Source organism: Lycium barbarum, chromosome 7 (assembly GCF_019175385.1).
Source record: "Lycium barbarum isolate Lr01 chromosome 7, ASM1917538v2, whole genome shotgun sequence".
Lineage (NCBI taxonomy): Eukaryota > Viridiplantae > Streptophyta > Magnoliopsida > Solanales > Solanaceae > Lycium > Lycium barbarum.
This window is the reverse complement of record NC_083343.1, coordinates 61,571,855-61,591,039: the sequence shown is the minus strand read 5'-3', so window position 1 is coordinate 61,591,039 and position 19,185 is coordinate 61,571,855. Positions and strand designations below refer to the sequence as shown.

Sequence of the window (19,185 nt, the reverse complement as noted above, 5' to 3'; positions counted from 1 at the left end):
CTTCTGATGAATGAAAATTCTTATTGTCTTTCTGTTATTTCCTTTTCTATTTATTATATAAAAATTACCAAAAATAGTTCGGTTCTTCACACTGTTGAAGACATATCTGATTCTGAATGCCGCTCGCTTAAAAACATCTTTGCCGGCTGCCTTTCTCTCTGAGTCGACAAACTAAACCCACTCACTTTAACGCCTTTAACACCATTTTTTCCCCTCAAAAAAAGTCACTTTCAATACAAATCTTCCAATAATTCAGGTAAACTTATTCCCCCCATATGCATATTTACTCTCTTGCCTTATTTGTCCTTTCCCTTTATGTAGATTTTCAGATTCTTGAAATGACTGAAAAGAAGTTCTAAAAGAGTTGAAATTGGTTTTCATGGTAATATTCATTGAGTGAGTTACTCATAAACCTGAATTGATTTGGTACTAAGCAAATGAGTGTTGTTGTGCTTCCTAAACATGTGGCTGCTGTATTAAAATGTCAAAAGAACCCCTTAAGGGCATTAGAAATATTCAATTCCGTGAAAAAAGAAGATGGTTTTACCCATAATTTGTTTACCTACAAATGTATGGTTGATAAGCTTGGTTTTTATGGAGAGTTTAAGGCAATGGAAGGTGTTATTGAAGAAGCTAGAAAGAGAATTGATAATAAGTTGTTAGAAGGGATTTACATCACTGCTATTAGAGGTTATGGAAAGAAAGGCAAAGTTCAAGAAGCTGTTGATGTGTTTGAAAAGATGGACTTTTTCAGTTGCGAGCCGTCTGTTCATTCGTATAACACAATCATGAATATATTGGTTCAACATGGTTATTTTAAACAAGCCCATAAAGTTTATATGAAGATGCTTGAGAAGGGTATTTCTCCTGATGTGTATACGTTTACTATTAGGATAAAGTCGTTTTGTAGGACAAATCGGCCTCATGTTGCTTTAAGGCTTTTGAATAACATGCTTGATCAAGGATGTGAGTTTAATGCAGTGGCGTGCTGTACGGTAATTGGTGGATTTTATGAAGTGAATTGTCGAGTTGAGGCTTGTGAATTGTTTGATGAGATGCTTAGGCTCGGAATAACTCCTGATGTTACTACGTTTAATAAGCTTATATGTACACTTTGTAAGAAAGGGGACATCCAAGAAAGTGAAAGGCTTCTTAATAAGATTCTGAAAAGAGGGGTGTTTCCGAATCTGTTTACATGTAATCTCTTAATACAAGGTCTTTCCCAAAAGGGGCAACTAAATGAAGCTGCTAGGATGTTAGAAGCTTTGACGAAAGAAGGTTTAAATGCTGATGTAGTAACTTATAACACTCTTATATGTGGTTTATGCAAGCACTCAAAGGTTGATGAAGCTGAGTCTTACTTGCATAAAATGGTGAACCGCGGGTTCGAGCCTGATGCGTTTACCTATAACACTATCATTGGCGCATATTGCAAATTGGGTATGATACAGAAAGCGGACGTAATCCTTAATAATGCAGTTTTTAAAGGTTTTGTTCCTGATGAGTTTACTTTCTGCTCCCTTATTAATGGATTATGCCAGGATGGTGATTTCAACAGAGCCAAGAGTTTATTTAATGAAGCCACAGGTAAAGGTATGAAGTCTATTGTAATCCTCTATAATACCTTGATTAAGGGAATGTGTCAGCAGGGACTTATCTTAGAAGCGTTGAAATTGATGAGTGAAATGCCTGAGAAAGGTTGTTGGCCTAATACATGGACTTATAATCTGGTCATCAATGGGTTGTGCAAGATGGGCTGTGTATTTGATGCTAGTTATATCCTCAACGAGGCCGTGGCCCAAGGGATCCTTCCTGATATTTTTACCTTCAACACCTTGATTGATGGTTATTGCAAGCAGTCAAAATTGGCTGATGCAATTGAGATTCTAAATACAATGTGGGATCACGATGTTGTTCCAGATGTGATAACCTATAACACAATGTTGGATGGACTTTGCAAGCTTAAAACTTCTGATGATGTGATGGAAACTTTCAAAGTCATGGTGGAAAAAGGGTGTGTTCCAAATATAATCACATATAATATACTCATTGAGAGCCTCTGTAAATCTAGAAAGTTTGTGAAAGCTTTAGACTTACTTGATGATATTCAAAGCAAGGGTCTTATTCCTGATACAGTAACTTTTGGCACTCTGATAAATGGGTTTTGTGAGAATGAGGATTTGGATGGAGCCTATGAGCTATTCAGAAGAATGAAATGGCAATATAAATGTTCTCATACTACTGCAACATACAATATATTGATTAGTGCATTTGCTAAAAAGCTGAAAATGGACATGGCAGAGAAGCTATTTCTTGAGATGAATGAATGCGGTTGTCCTCCTGACAACTACACATACCGTTGTATGATAGATGGTTTCTGCAAGGTAGACAACACTGAATCTGGGTACAAGTTTTTGCTTGAGAACATGACAAGAGAATTTCTTCCATCAAAAGAAACAGTGGGGCGAGTGATCAATTGCCTATGCGTGAAGAACAGGTTGCTCGAAGCAGTTGGTACCATTCATCTCATGGTGCAGAAGGGTGTTGTTCCTGATGTGGTCCACACCATTTTTGAAGCAGATAAAAAGGATGTGGCGGCTCCTAAGAGTGTTGTGGAAGACTTGCTGAAGAAGAATCATATAACCTATTGTGCCTATGAACTTTTATACGATGGGATAAGAGACAAGAAAATTTTGAAGAAATTATCAATGAAGGTTCGTCCTATTTAATGAATTACTTTTTTCTCAAATACTGGAGTACACATAACACTGGCAGACTCAAAAGGCTATTGCCTGGATGCAAATATCTGTATTAATAATGTACAAGTATTTAGGCCAAGGTGGAATAAGTAAAGTAATTCAACTAGCTATGCAATAAGTAATATATTGGTAACGGCTAACTGGTAAATGGAGTGTGTTATAAGTAAAAATTCTACAGGTTAAGGTGCTTATTGGGTAAGATTCCTAGCTGTTTAGTAAACGAAAATTCTTTCGATTATCTAACTGTTTCCTTTTTCCTTTTGTGGTCAAAATGTTAGTGAATTCTGTTTGTTATTTCAGGAAGAAAAAGGTGACACATTTGTTTTCAAAGGCCTGATCAAATGGTTGTTATTGTTGAAAGTTGAATACATCAAAAATAGAAGGGAATAAACTATTTTGGAGATAATCTGGCAAGTGAAATGATTGAGTGTTTGACAGATTTCAACTGAAAATTGTATTTAAAAAATTATTTGGATAAAATCTTCTCTGAGACACTTTTCTAGATTCTTTTCCGGTAAAGTCACAAAATTACTTACAAAAATATAGCTATCTAAACACATTTTAGTCTACTTAAGTTCTTCTAGAAAACCTCGAGTTTAATCTACTTAAGTTCTTCCAGAAAACCTTCAGAAACTTTTCCGGAAGATTTTCAAAAAACCACCTAGTGTATTTTGCACTCAACAGTGATTGGAAGATGGAGGATTAAAATGAATGAAAATTACTTTTCCCTAATATATGGCTTGAGGGAGGAAAAATGGAAAATTGAGTTAATACTCTGGGCTGCAAATGTATGAGAAAGAATGACACTTGCAGTCGTGCACATGCATTTTGCAAATAGGTGACATTTTACATTTTTTAATTACAAAGGCAAAGTAAGAATGCTCAAAGGGAAGAAAAATGGGAACACAGGTTGTGTTCAAGTTCTGTCCCAGAGAAACAAGATCAATTGCACTCACCAACGTTCTGATGGGTCACCTGAAAGAAAAAGTGCACGGATAAATGAAACTCTAATCTACTGGATTAAAATTTCGTTTTATTCAGAAGATCAGTGAAAGCTAAATTAACTATAAGTTTGACGTGTAAACGAACTTCTCACATTGAGATGCTACTTGCAGTGACAGGAGAGCTTGCCCATAGTTCAAAAGTCTAGAACACATATTGTCTTAATTTTGTTTGCTTCTTTCTTCTTTACACAGAGAAAACTTGCATCAATGTCTTGTTCATCGAGACATTCTACCTTCGTCACTTGAGCATTGATGGAAATCAAAACTATTAAGCCACGATTTGTGAGAAGGGAAATAATTAGAAGCATGATTGAAGCTTTGCTGTTTCAAAGTCATGTTACAAGAGTGATATAGCTGTAGTGTCATGAAACAGACATTGGTGCAAACCCAGTGGCATAAATCAGTGACAGTAGCTGAGAACATTGGACATGTAAAGAGAGGGTGGGTTTAATCGCAATGCTTCTTGGCTAACTCAATCAAGTTGATTCAATGCTTAATAATCCAATGATGTTTCCCAAGTCTCTCCGAGTGATGTCTCCTGGATACACCTCTCTGTACTCCTAGGATCAGGTAATGTAACAGCATTTTTCTTTCTTCTTCAGCATCCAAAATAATAATGTGAAACTCAGCTAAAAAGAACCTTCTGTTCTCAAATGTAAGCTGATAAAAGGGGGATTCCAAGCCCGGCTTCTTATATAGATTTGTTGGAAATTGGACTAAAATTTCATAAAAATGTTACACTCTTTTTATCTATAATCAGATAATGTAAAGAAGATTGAAGATTTTAGAACAATATCAAATTAATTTCAATAATTAGATGTTGTAGAGAATCTCATGATGAGTGTTCTATATCCCTTTCAGGGGTTTCTTACTGAAATGTTATGCATGTCCCTCCTCCACCCCCGGGGGTTGTAACGAATATATCATACACATATTGAGGAAATGATGAAAGTAAAAAGCATTTTCTGGTCTGTCTGCCCAATAGTTTTTGTTTCCTGATGTGGCTCATGATTTTCCCTTGTTGATGACTTTTACAGAGAGCCGAGGGGCTACCGGAAACAGCTTCTCTACCTCCTAGGTAGGGGTAAGGTCTGCGTACACTCTATCCTCCCCAGACCCCACTTTGTGGGATTACACTAGGTATGTTGTTGTTGATGATTTTTACAGAGGTCTTAGCAGGGAGTTGGGGGATGCTTTTGTAGAGATTATACAGCTAACGACCTAAGCACAGATGTTCATAAAAGAAAGGTGGAAAAAGATACCTGATCCCTATACTGATTACCATTTTTGAATTTACTATAGTTAATTTCTTGGCCATCCCACGTGTTGTGCTGTTGTTATGTGTTCCCCAGCTAGAGATACTTTTTTCTTTTTCAGGTATCTAGTTATGTAAGCAATGAGTGTCTCATTTTTCGTCGTCATCTACAGTGGTTTCCTAGAAAGCCTGTTTAACCTTTTTACAAGTTTGAGAAACAAGTATTTCAGTACTTTCTTAAAGAAAAAAAGAAACAAGTGTTTTAGTAGACTAATTTTCAAGTTTGTGCTAGAAAGTACCCGTGCAAAATAAATATAGGTTAAAAGCTTTAGTGCTAGGAGTGGCAATGACATGGGCCAGGGCTAAGTAAACAAGAACGGGGTGGGCAAGTGAGTTCTTAGGCGGCGCCAGGTGGGGCGGTTGAAGTTCAGTATTTTGAAAATAAAAAATGTGGTAAAAATTAACAGGCTTTTGGTATACTCTTTTAGCTCATATGGTCTCTGAAACCTAAATGTGAAAGTGAAAAACTCGGTTTTTGGAAAGCCCCCAGGGATTTGGTTTAGTGGCAAGAGTGCAACACGTGATGTATGAGTTAAGCGCGTATCACGAGTTTGAACCCTACCACAGACAAAAGCTTGGAATTTAAGTGGAGAAGTGTAGAGGAGTGGGTCCATTATCCACCTGAGTTTCGAATCGCCCGCCGTTGGCCCTTGGGAACCTTTTTTTTTAAAAAAAAAACTCAGTTTTGGAAAGCCAGTATTTGAAGCCGTGGTGCTGCCAAGTCCTACCATTCTCTCCAGCTTCCTCAAAGCCATGCTCGACAATAGAAATTCTTCCTTTGGTTTATTTTTTCTCCCGACTTCATTCCTCCTCTTTTTGATTCGTTTATAAGGCCGGCTTCTTTATTCCTTTGTTTTCTCTGAATTATTTGTTTTTTTTTTTTTTTTGGTTTACTTTAATCTAGCTTTTTCGAACCTAAGTTTGTTTCTAGTGGTAGATCTTAGGATTCTTTCTTGTTTTGTTTCCCTTTGTTTTTTGCTGTTGAGGTTTGAATTTGATTTTGTTTTTAATGGGGCATGTGTGAGAAAATTGGTGAGAGTAAATTGCGCCATGACTGAAATTCATGTGGCGTCGATGGTAGAAGTAAATCTGAATATCGAGATTGGAATCTTAGATGCAGTGAAATCTTTTACCCCTCAACAGATGTTGTGCTCTTTACTCTCTCTGAGGCAAGGCATAAATCTCCTTTTTGGGATGAGTGAGCAAAGAGCCAGTTAAATATTTGATGCCTCCTCCATAGGATAAACTGCTGTTGACAATTCTAGTTATTCCAAGAAGAAATACCACCAGAAAGTCTGTTCGTGGCCCATTTAAATAGGTTGTGAATTTTCAAGGTGGTGCATTGCGTAGATTCCATTGTGCAGAGCAAAATAACTTGGCTCGTTGCTTAAGAGAGGCTAAAAGGACCATCCTTTGTTGATCTATCAAACAGAAATTTGACAGTTGAAAATGGTGAGCTCTAATCAGCTATTTGGTATTTCATAAATGTCATTTTCTTGTCGAAATATTATTTTATTGGTTTTTGATAAGTGAATATCAACTATTCATCAAGTACTGTGTGCATACAGAAGTGCAGCAGTTATAGTCCACTGTTTAATAGCGTAGGGAACTGATAGAATCTGTTCCTGTCATGACTGACGTAAAATATTAACATAACTCCAAAAAGACAAACTGTAAACATGTGTACTTCAAGCTATAAGGGGCTGTCTAAATTCCTTTAAAACATATATAGTATCTTTACTAAAAATGACTATTAATGTAGATATACATAGTTCTAGCTCTGTAAGATAGTCTAAAAGTCGGTGTCACGTAACAAGCATGAACCAAATCTCGTTAAGCTATAAATTAACCGCCACTTCTCTTTATCCTTCGCAAATTAGTTTCTCTTCATAAGGTGTTTTTGGTGTAGTTTGGTTGCAAATTTTGCTTGTTTAACAATGATCACAGTTATATATTAATGATTTGGCTTTGGTTCTCGTCTTGCTATATCACCATCAATGTATTAATGATTTGGATTTCGTATGATCCTTTATAAATAAATATGGCATGCCAAGATGAAGAGAATTCACTTTGCTTGATAAAGAGGAAGAGCCAGATCCGATTGGTCTATAGGAGGTACTCTCAGTCTTGCTGGTTGTGATTTATGATGGCTACGATGCTACTAGCTTGCAGCTGGTGTGGTGAGACTGGAGCCATTTGATTTTGGTGAAGACTTGGCCGTAGCTGCAAGATTGTTACCGCAGTATTTGTCCTTTGTGATGCGCCTCTTGTTATGTAGAACATTGGAGCGAAAGAAGAGTTATTTTGTTCTTGGCTAGCTATTTGAGTTGGAGAGTTTACTTTCCTCTGGTAGGTCGAAAAATTCAAGGATTGAGCATGCATGCAGTGTGTGATGACCAATAGCAGAGCCAGTTTTTAGCAGCTTAACAAGTGCAAGTTGTGAAGAATTTTCAGCGAAGCTAATGTATTAATGACTATCGGTGTACATGACTTGGTTTGGTTCAGTTTTTAATAAAGCCAAACCAAACCAATTATATCGGGTTGGTAGGTTCGATTTTGTTGGTTTGTTCGGGTTTTTTGTCGCATGAATACTATTTTGTTGGAGTTGTAGATAAAGTTTTGATAAATCAATCTATGTCTAGCAATGATTGACAAAACGGCAAACTTATGATCTAATGAACACATGATAGTTATATGGTTAGTCTAACAATAGTTTTTTTAACGATGTACGTGGTCACTCATTACTTGAAATTTGTTACCTTCAGTACTAAAAAGTAATTATGAAGTCATAAAGCCATTAAAATATCTAATTATAGATCATAAGAATTGAAATTATTCTGAACCACAATCTAAATCTCCTTATGTTGGTTTGATCATTTTGCAACGAGAAAGAAGTGCTTGGGAAATAGGCTTTCCATGAATGTGCTGGAAAGCACCCATGCAAAAATAAAAATATGTAGGTTCTATTTTATATCATCAATACATGCTTGCAAGCGGTCGCTTCCACCACACACAAGTATATGTGGTCGCCAAGTAATTAAATCATAAGTAAAGTATACTTTCAACAAGAACATGCGATTAACTATTTATTAAATCAAATTAATACGGCTTATCTATTTAAGTGATTCCAAAAAGTGAATATAATTAACTAATACTTGTGTAAATTAAACAAGTAGAGAAACAAGGAGATGCAAGGTCCTAGGGTTATGGTAGCTAACAATCATGTTGAGGTATTGACTAATTAATTTATTTGATTACTAGTCACAACTCACAAGGTTGATATTGCTCATAGGCTCTCCCGAGTCCCTATTCGTCTATTCAAATTACTCTAATGCCTATACCTATAGAATTAGAACGCACTTATAACTCTTGTATCTGACTAAGCAAGGCGAGTAGATATATCCCTATCCTAAACGTGAACCCATCCTCCATGCCTAGCTAGGTTCAAGATTTAACTCTATCCAATCTTATATGCAATCTATGCTTTCCTCTTCTGAGTTCAATCCTAAATTCGTAAATAGTCCCTCTATATTAGCTACACACTTGAGAGTATGATTAAATAAAGTATTTCCTCTATCCCAATTTATGTGATACATTTTTCTTTTTAGTTTGGCCAAAAAAAATATAATACATTTCTATATTTAAAAATATTTTAACTTAAAACATCCTCTTACCCTTAATGAAATAATTTACAACCACACAAATATATATTTACAACCACACAAATATATATGGCTTGTGTCACAAAATCAGCTGTGACAGTTAATTTATAAATTTTCTAGAATAAAAGTTTAGTCGTTCTAGGTTTAAATTGTATTTTGATTATTGTCACTTTAGTCCAAGTACTATTTCTAGTTTCTTTGCATATTTAGTCCTTATTTCTGTTATGGGAAAGGACACGTGTATTTTGGGGAATTAGCTAGATATGAGTATTATATACCTTTATACTGAATTAAACTCATCATCAATTAAAAGAAATATCTGTTTTCCCTCTATTTTGTCCTTCCCTCCTTCCCTCTATTTTGTTCTTCTCTCCTTCCCTTTTCTCTACTTTCTCCATTGATGAGCTCACCGAAGCTCTTCATTTCGTCACAAATGAACAAGAGCCCTTCTCTCTTGTTACAAATGGTATCAGAGCCGACGATTCTCAGCCCTAATTCCCCGACCAAGTTCAACGTATCGTTAGGAATAGAGCAATTGTTCACTCCGATGGAAGTTCAGCAGGCTAATACCCACAGGGGCAGACCCACACTATCGAGTGGGGTTCCCAGTAACCATAACTTTCACCCGAAGCTTGAATTTATAGTGTGAAAGCCTTTAACTGTATAAGAATATTTCAGCTTGGAACCCACAACAATAGATCTGTTGGTTCCACGGTAAAAAAGGAATCCAACTAAGTCTCAGCCCACTTCTAAGACCAGGGATCAATACCCCTTGGTCACGTTTTTTTAATTTTGACTCTGTTTTTTGTTTTAAACCAAACACCAGGCACAGAGGCCTTATTTTATAGTAGTATCACTTTTTCTTTCTAAAATCCACATAAGTCGAACTAAAATGAAACCACAACAATTTATACTTGCTGAAGGTATTATTTTTCCGCAAATCATAATTTTTCAAATTAATTTTAAAACCAAATGTAAATAGAAAATAAGAAACTAAGGTTCTTAAAAAATGTCGTCAGTTCTTCCATTTTGTCATTTGCCACTAGCCACTCCCAGGCCCTTCATTCTTCTTCCTCATTCTTTTTTTCTCTTATAGGAATACAATTTCTCTTAAATTTTTCTAACCATTGTCATGATATATTATGTTTGAGTGGCTTTTACTTTTTAAATATTTATTAAATATCAGCATTGTTTCTTTATCTGATTATATTGTATTAATTTGAGTTCGTTGGGAATAGAAGTGCACAAATTTTGGTTTAACCGATGAATTGAACCATAAAAATGTTATTTCAGCATTATGTTATCAGTTAAACCAAACTGTTAGCCCCCAGAAGCCATTTCTTATCGGTTAAACCGATAACTGAATTATTAAGCTCCTCTAACCGATTACCCGATGACCAATAGTGAATATCTTATTAGTTATGTTATCACTTTAGCATATTTATACACCAATAATTGATAAACAGAATCATAACATACAAAATCGAACCGAACCGACCGGTATGTAATTCTAGTTGGGAACCATAAGTTTTAAATTTTAGATCCGCCTCTAAATAGGCATTTCCATGTATCGCGTGGTCTGTATGAAGCACAAGGATGGGGCGGCGAGCAGCAGTACGCTTATCAGCATTATTACACCCATCAATTTTACAGTGCAGATCCCAGTTCCAGTCCAAATTCATATGGCTTGGGGTATGACTATGCTGCTGCGACTGCTCCTGTACACAGAGAAGAGCATCCAATGACGACGACATGGTTCGAGAAGCTGGAAAGCAGTCAAAATAAATCCAACACGCAGTAACAAGAGGCTCGGGAAATGAACATGAGGCTACAAATCATCATCGACCAGATGGGTCTCACTATGAAACATGAGGAATCACCTCTTCGATCTTACACTTCAGTACCTAAGGGAGCTCAAAATCAGCAGGAACCTGGATGGGCTTCAGTTAGCAAGTCAGGTTCTGAGTATTCAGATGCTTGTGATGAAAGTGTACTTACGGGAACTGAAAGCACAGAGGCTGCAGACAAGGTGTTTGATAAGTTCTCAAAGAAAAACTCAGAAAATGCGACTGGGTTTAACAACTGAACAATCGGAGAACACGGTAAATTCTGCTATCTCTGTTAATTACACCAGCGAACTTAATGTTCCCTCCTTGCTAGATTCACTGGGTCCTATTTTCCCTAATTTTGATGATGGAACGCCATTCGAAAACAATGTTGTAGAAGCTCACGAAACGTCCGCTAGCGAATATGAAATGCTTGCCAAATTCTCCAAATGTATGGAATTAATGTGACTTATTTGCAATGGGATGACAGTGGAGGAGATGAGCCTCTATTGAAGATAGCCATGAGAATAAGTCTGAAATTAATGAGGTCCAAATGTTCGGGAAAAGTCCTAAAAAGGATAAAGCTGAAATGGAAAATGATAAGCAGTCACTGTTGGATGGAGGGGCATCATCTAAAGTTGAAGATGACGATGCTAAAACTCCGCAACACAGTGGATGCCAGGTGCTCGATAAATGTCTTCCAAGTGATGAAACTATTTTTCCAGTTGTTATACCGGTATTGGCTGCTGAAAATTTTGAGGAATACCAATGCAAACTCAAGGAAGAGATTTCTAGGATAGCTAAACCTGGAATGTTCAAGCAGGAAGGGAAAAAGAGTATCAAAGTTTTCACTCACTCCTTGGATGAGATTGTTGTAGCTGAAGAGCCAAAGCCTGTGGATATCAATGTTGGTGAGGGAAGTGATGGAAAACTAGATGCAGGTGTTTGGTGCAGTTTTGCCTACATGTATGTAAAGGGTGTGATGGATGGATCTAGGGATGAATTGAGAAAGTTTTTTGATATGATTTGGTGTTCAGTGCATCAATCTTTGTTCACCAGTAGCTTCATTGATTGTTCCTATGCTCTTGGCATTCAGTCGACTACTGAATTTCTAATAGTGTTTTTAATCTTGGATCTTTTGTGTCCATTAGCTACTTCAAACTTGAGATCACGCAACTTATAGTAGAAAAGGTTATACATGTAGTTTCTAATAGATCATCTAAAATGGAAAGTGATACGGAGAACTGGGAACATTTGACACAAAATGACAGGAAGCCATTTAGAACTGCAGCAGTTGGGATCTCAAGTATTCCTCCTGGATGTATACTTGTTTGTGCTAAAAGAAACTATTGGATCGACACCATTCTCGATGTCAGAGGAGCTTGTGGATATGGTTGACATCACGTACTTGCTGTTTGAATGTTCAAAATCAAAAGGGAAGAGTAATCTGGAGTCGCTCGAAATACTAGAGGCCGATGTCGAAGAAGAAATTTCTAGTGTCAATATTGTTGAAATGAGTATTACTGTCGTGATAAAAAATCTCACTCGGAATTGCTTTGGTGCAGTGTTGAAGCCAACAGGGGCTATTCATGTGGCCAGGTTGCTAAGAATTTATCTCTTTTGTGTTGTCCGAATGATAGTGAAGCTTGTGATCATTGGGCCGAAAATGTTGTTGGCCTTGCCCTTGTTGCTTTCTTCCTTCAGTGTGTCCTCCTTAAAGTTGAAATCTGGAAGTGCAACTCAAGCGTGCTTACTGGAAGGTGAAGTTGCATGTGCTAAAGCTAGTTATGGAACATTTGCACCACCGGTAATTTACTATAACGCAGAACTTAGCTACAACCTAGAGTTAATTACTGAACAATGGCTTGAAGCAGGTGATGAGGAAACTGGTTCCTTCTCAAGGAAAGTTGCAGCATTCTTGCATAGCCTTTTGAGGTTTCTAAGCTATGCAACACTCGATAATTGTCAAGAAGGATTCCTGGAGCATTACAGCAAAGTGTCACTGGCCTCGTCCATTTCAAACTTCATATTGTCAACCTTGAGTGGATTGTCACAAAATCAGTTGTGATAGTTAATTTATAAGTTTTCTAGAATAAAAGTTTAGTCCTTCTAGGTTTAAATTGTATTTTGCTTATTGTCACTTTAGTCCTAGTACTATTTCTAGTTTCTTTGCATATTTAATCCTTATTTCTGTTATGGGAAAGGACACGTGTATTTTGGGGAATTAGCTAGATTTGGGTATTATATACTTTTGTACTGGATTAAGCTCATCATCAATTAAAAGAAATATTTGCTTTCCCTCTATTTTGTTCTTCTCTCCTTCCCTTTTCTCTACTTTCTCCATTGATGAGCTCACCGGAGCTCTTCATTTCATCACAAATGAACAAGAGCCCTTCTCTCTTGTTACAACTTTTTTTAGATCCCAAGTTTCAAAAAATTTCCTTTCTTCTTAAACTTCGTGTCTAGTCAAACTGTATCGCATAAATTGTAACGGAGGGAGTATCAAACTACAACAATCATATAGCACCACAACCCTAAGAACTAACATAATAAAAGAGGAGATAAAAGAACGCTTAGGATCGATGACACTTTAGCCGTCGTTCTAGCCATCAATGGATCTCCTCTCTAAGACGACTTGTCTCCTCAATACCTCCAGAATATGATTTGAAAATTGTGTACAACATGTATTTAATATTTTAATGTGGGAAAACACTCCCGGACTCAAACACATCTCCTAAACCAAAACGGACCCGGACAGGGCCAAAAATGGCTTAGTGCGCTGCCTGGCACGCCATGCTAAGCCAAATCTCCAGAGACTTGAATTCTGTCAGACAGACCCAAAGTGGCTTGCTGCACCGCTGGACTCGCCGAGTGCACTCTGCACCAGGCCAATTTTTCAACATTTTTTGCTTTCTTGGCCGACGTTGTGCATGCTTGGTAGTTGATCCTCGTACTTGATCCCCATCATTTTTCTTCGACTTTTACTCAGACTTCTAAGCCGTATGTGATCAGTGATCCTTTTTAGCTCCATATCAGTTCATGTGCTCAAAACCATGTCCGCATATGCCTCAGACCTCTAATCAGACTTCAAAGCCCGTTTTTCACCACCAAATCTCTCTTTTTCGCAAGATCATCTCCTACACAACAGCATGTGAGTATTAAACATAGAGGGAATAAAATCAACTTAGACACAAGTAGTCATCAAAATGTGAGGCAAAAGATAGTTAGAAATATGTACTTCTAGCCACCGATCAGCAAGCTTTTGAGCTCACATGGTATCTTCAATCTAAATGAGAAATTTGAATAAATCAACCTCGGAAAACATTAAATCCAACTCTAGGGATGCACTCCCAATACAAATGATCAGTGTATTCCATCAATCTTTTTTCTTCCGGTACTACTAGGGGCTATACCTCAGTGATTCAAGAACATAATATTTTCAAGGACTTGGATTAATCTTCCTGGTATTCAAACACGGGTAAGTTAAACATCTGAATTTGTACTTTCATTGGAGTCCTACCTAATAATTAGTTAATTGGACATTGATTCCTCCACTGAAAAAAAAAAAAAAGGATACTCGAGGGAAACAAATAAGAAGCATACTTTCAGGGGTTTGTTTAATCTGTGATACAAGAAAAAGAAGCAAGACGCACAGGTATATTACAGTCCGCTGCATGGCTGACCTCCAATTAGATAGTATGAAAAATGGCAAGGTTGGGAAATAAGAAGGTAGATTCCAGAAGAAATAAGGAAATTGAAGATTGGACTGGCATAGCTCCTCAAACCCAACCCCGTTAAATAAATAAAAAGAAAAAAAAAAAGAAGAAAAAAAAGAGGAACTCCAGTATTTGTTCAGAATGGAAAATGAAGTATCCATGATAAAATGAATCTCAAACTACTCTTTGCAGCAACCTTCCTGTCTTGCACCGTAAGATAGGCATTTTGGGTTGAACTGGAGTTTGCATGATTTGAAACATGAAAATGTAAGAAAAAGTGGAGGTTTGATGGGAGGTAACAATACTCCACATATTTTAAGCGTCTATCATTTTTGTCTTCCTCAACTCCTAAAGTACAGCATATGATGGAAGGAAACCTTTCCATGACAGGCAAACAAAGGTTCAACACCTTATGACCAAAATTTAGGTAAATTATCCAACTCGACGTAGGGTCGCCATGTAAAAGAGGTCAAAAGATTGGTACATACGATGCTATATCGCTAAAGGTATGCATCGTACAAGTCTTCATCCACTTTATTTGTGTTGGTGGCAGTAAAGAGCAAGGTGCAAAGATTTTATTGTACTGACAATGTATTACACAAAGAACTCCAGCCAGGCTCCTTTGCTATCCTAGTTCCTCGCATTGAACCTCTAATTTTCAAAACTTCATCCCATTGGCCCGCACTAGCCCAGATATTTGACAATGAGATATATGCACCAACTTCACTCGGCTCCAACTCCATGATCTTTTTTGCTGCCACCTTCCCAAACTCAACGTCATCATGCAATTTACAAGCAGCAAGTAGTGTTGCCCAGACCAAAGCATCAGGTTTTATAGGCATCTCATTAATGAACCTCTCAGCCTCAGTTAATCTACCAGAGCGACCGAGAAGATCTACCATGCAGGCATAATGACGGTAACCAGGCTCAATTCCGTAGTCTTTCATCATTGAAGTTAGAAAGAAATACCCTTCTTCAACCAAACCAGCATGGCTACAAGCAGAAAGAACTCCAACAAAAGTCACTGAATCAGGCTTGATTCCTGAATTCCTCATTAACTCATAAACTTGCAAAGCATCACCCCTTTTTCCATTTTGAGCATAGCTTACAATCATAGCAGTCCAGCTAACCAAATCGGGTGCCAAGATCACTTCAAAAGCTTTGCAGCAATCATCAATACTTCCACATTTTGAATACATCATCACCAGTGAACTTCCTGTCGGTGCTTCCGATTGTGATCCCATTTTTATACAATGTGCATGCACTTGGATGCCAATGCGAGATCTGTTAGAAAGAGCAAGAACCCCAAGAACTGAAGAAATTGTAAAGGAACTACTATCTAAATCATCCATCAGCATTTGCTTGAACAGCTGAAGCGTGTCTTCCACATAACCCCTTTGAGCATACCCAGTTACCATGGAAGAACATGAAAACTTATCTTTAAAGGGTATCCTATCAAAGAAACTTCTTGCCGAAACTAGATCACCGCACTTTGTATACATATTCACAATGGCACCATTGGCAATGCGGAGCTCACCAACACCGTGTCGAAGAATGAAACCATGAATTTCTTTGCCAGACTTCAAGGCCTGAAGAGAACTAAATGCGTTAAGGATAGCAGTTAAAGTCATTTCGTCAGGAGTGATTTCCTCCACGGGCATCTCTCTGAACAATTCAACAGCTCTATCTGGAAAACTGTGTTCTACAAGACCAGCAATCATTGATGCCCATGAGACATTATCCTTATCCTCAATCAGCTCAAATATAACATATGATTCCTCTATACTACCACATTTTGAGTACATCGTGAACAGAGAGCTGCTCACGTTAACATTAGAGATTAACCCCGTTTTAAGAGTGTAGCTATGTATCTGTCTACCCACATCTAGACAGTCTACAACTCCCAAGACACTAGAACAACAGAACTTATCAGGTTTCAAGTCCTCTTGGAATATTCTCTGAAATAGATGAATTGCCTTGTCAGAATCACTATTCTGGGCAAGAACAGAAATCATGTTAGACCACAAACTTAGGTGCTGCAGATTTTCAGCCTCTGCAAAGACTAGTTCAGATAAGGCAACTTCCCCTATCTTCGAGTACATATTGATAAAAGACGTTTGCACAACTGGATCCTGATAAAATCCAGTCTTAAAAATCCAAGAATGGATTTGGATTGCTTCTTTTGCCATAGTAGGATTAGCACAGGCAGTAAGCACACTAGTGACAGTGTAATTGTTTATCTCTACCCCTTTATTCCTCATTTCACCAAATATTCGAACGGCAAAAAGAGGATCGCCATTCTGCACGAAACCATTTAGCATGGCAGTCCAAGAAACAACATTGCTAACTGGCATCTGCCTGAGTTCCCTAAATGCTTCATCCATAACCCCACATTTTGCATACAAATCAACAATAGAAGTCCCCACGAAAACATCAGTTTCCAGACCACATTTTATAGCCGCTCCATGAACCATTTTCCCAAATCGAAGTTCCAACAGTGAAACACAAGCATTCAATACACTTGGAATTGTAAATTCATTAGGCTTCCAAAACCCACCCCACATTCGACTAAAAATATCCAACGCAACCCAATACTCCCTATTCTTTACCGCCCCTGATATAATAGCATTCCAACAAACCACATTATCACACAAATAATCATAAAACACCCTCAAACCATCACTAAACCTACAACTTCTTGAATACAATTCTATCATCCCACATCTCACATAACCATCCGAAAAAAACCCGTTTTTCATCACAAGTCCATAAACCTGCTCACCACACAATGTAGATGTTAAAGCACCACAGGCAGAAAGAACACTACCATATGTATACATATTCATCTCGAACCCCAACATATGCATCCTACAAAATACCCTCCAAGCATCCTGGTATCGTAACGCCTTATTAGAACTAGAAATCATCAGATTCCAGGAAACTGAATTTGGGTTAAGCATTTCATCAAGCACCTTGGCTGCATTGTCCATTCTTGAATGTTGACAATAAGAATAAAGCACAGAATTTGCAACATGTGTATTGGAATCAAGATTCTGAATCTTTATGAGATGGGCATGGAAAATATCGGGTTTTGAGTGAATATTATTAGTGGGTTTGGTGCATTCATTGAGGAACTGAATAGGGTGATGGTCTCTACCAAGAAAGGCAATGAAGGAAATCAATTTGCGTCCAAAAACTGAGAATTTGTTGTCTAGTTGGTGGTAACTGATATGGTAACTGATAGAGTTCATTAGTAAACTTCGATCATGGGAAATATGCTGAGATTGCTGTGAATGGTTATTTATTTTCGGGTTTATATATAGTAGCCGTAGTATTTTTATTTACATTTGTGGGCCCAACCGGACTCATATATATTAAATAAATAGTGGGCCCATATATTATTTATTATTAAAAAAATGGTGGGCTCATATATTATTTATTATTAAAAAAAAAACAACAACTCATATTAAAAAAAAAATTGTGACCATATATATTAAACAATAACTTATATTAAAAAAAAATTATGGACCCCATATTAAACACCAACCAGTAATAAAAAAAAAAAAAAAAAAAAAGTAGAACCCACCACATTCAAACTCATGGGGAAAAAAAAGTGGACCTCATATTAACAAAATCAAGCAATATTAAAAAAAAGTGAATCCCATATTAAAAAAACAAACAATGTTAAAAAAAAAGTGCTTAGAAAAACAAACAATTAAATCAATAATCAATAACTCATATTAAAAAAAATTATGGGCCCCATATTAAACACCAACCATTAAGGAGAACCCACCACATTCAAACTCATGGGGGAAAAAAAGTGGATCTCATATTAACAAAATCAAGCAATATTAAAAAAAAAAAAGTGAATTCCATATTAAAAAAACAAACAATGTTAAAAAAAAATGCTTAGAAAATCAAACAATTAAATCAATAATGATGAATTTATTGTCATATGCGTATCAACCTATTAGCAGGAGTAAATGAAATTATTGTACAACAACATACAAAAAAAAAACTCATATTAAAAAAAAAAAGTAGAACCCGGCACATGCAAACTCATGGGAAAAAAAATAGAACCCACCACATTCAAACTCATGGGGGGTAAACAAAGTGGATCCCATATTAACAAAATCAAACAATATTAAAAAAAAAAGTGAATTCCATATTAAAAAAACAAATAATGTTAAAAAAAAGGTGCTTAGAAAATCAAAAAATTAAATCCATAATGATGGATTCATTACCACATGCGTATCAACCCATTAGAGGGAGCAAATGAAATTATTGTACAGCAACATACTTAAAATATAAAAGTGCTTAGAAAATCAAACAATTAAATCAATAATGATGGATTTATTGCCACATGCGTATCAACCTATTAGTGAGAACAAATGAAATTATTGTATAACAACATACTTAAAATACTTATATATTAAAATAAGGTAAAATTTAATTACTTTTTCATTTTTTTCCTTACTCTAATAAATGTGAAAAGAGATTAATGTCATAAAAGGAAAAATAATATTAAATGGAGATCAAATAATTAATAAGGTAAATTAGTGAAATTCTAATTTTAATTGACGTTTCCTTAAAAAATTGTGTAAAAAATAACGTGACAAGTAAAATGGTCCCATGCTTCGTCGTCCGTTAAGCATTTAAAAAAAAAAATGTGATCCCCATATTAAACACCAACCAATATTAAAAAATAAAATAAAATACCAACCAATTAAACATTAAAAAAAAGTGTGGTCCCCATATTAAAGACCAACCAATATTAAAAAATAAAAGAAAAAAATGCCAACCAATATTAAAAAAAAAAAAAAGGAAGTAAATTAAGTGGAACCCACCATCTCCAAACTCACGGGGAAAAAAAAAGGTGGACTCCATATTAACAAAATCAAGC

The 19,185-nt window shown here is 36.5% G+C and overlaps 3 protein-coding genes across 11 annotated transcripts; 2 read left to right on the top strand and 1 right to left on the bottom strand.

The window, feature by feature from the left end:
- On the top strand, positions 1-7,754 carry LOC132603452 (putative pentatricopeptide repeat-containing protein At1g74580). Of its 6 annotated transcripts, none has more exons than XR_009568311.1 (4): positions 1-2,714; positions 4,137-4,333; positions 4,801-4,903; positions 7,133-7,754. XR_009568311.1 is itself a non-coding variant. In XM_060316519.1 (2 exons), exons 1-2 carry the CDS (start codon positions 438-440, stop codon positions 4,843-4,845), a joined length of 2,322 nt encoding a protein of 773 aa, XP_060172502.1. In that variant the 5' UTR covers positions 1-437; the 3' UTR covers positions 4,846-7,754. The 6 variants fall into 6 exon arrangements, 2 of the variants coding, with proteins under 2 accessions (XP_060172502.1, XP_060172501.1); XR_009568310.1 differs by having other exon boundaries at positions 4,801-6,530; XR_009568312.1 differs by lacking the exon at positions 4,137-4,333.
- Positions 7,755-10,074: 2,320 nt separating this feature from the next.
- On the top strand, positions 10,075-12,864 carry LOC132603450 (uncharacterized). Of its 2 annotated transcripts, none has more exons than XM_060316517.1 (2): positions 10,075-12,373; positions 12,441-12,864. In XM_060316517.1, the coding sequence occupies exons 1-2, from the start codon at positions 11,831-11,833 to the stop codon at positions 12,498-12,500; spliced, it is 603 nt and encodes a 200-aa protein (XP_060172500.1). In that variant the 5' UTR covers positions 10,075-11,830; the 3' UTR covers positions 12,501-12,864. The 2 variants fall into 2 exon arrangements, with proteins under 2 accessions (XP_060172500.1, XP_060172499.1); XM_060316516.1 differs by having other exon boundaries at positions 10,079-12,373.
- Positions 12,865-13,059: 195 nt separating this feature from the next.
- On the bottom strand, positions 13,060-18,661 carry LOC132603449 (pentatricopeptide repeat-containing protein At1g74600, chloroplastic). Of its 3 annotated transcripts, none has more exons than XR_009568307.1 (2): positions 13,805-18,659; positions 13,060-13,703 (listed from the first exon to the last, which is right to left on the bottom strand). XR_009568307.1 is itself a non-coding variant. In XM_060316515.1 (2 exons), the coding sequence occupies exons 1-2, from the start codon at positions 17,531-17,533 to the stop codon at positions 13,697-13,699; spliced, it is 2,670 nt and encodes an 889-aa protein (XP_060172498.1). In that variant the 5' UTR covers positions 17,534-18,661; the 3' UTR covers positions 13,060-13,696. The 3 variants fall into 3 exon arrangements, 1 of the variants encoding a protein (XP_060172498.1); XR_009568308.1 differs by having other exon boundaries at positions 14,771-18,659; XM_060316515.1 differs by having other exon boundaries at positions 14,871-18,661.
- Positions 18,662-19,185: the final 524 nt, after the last annotated feature.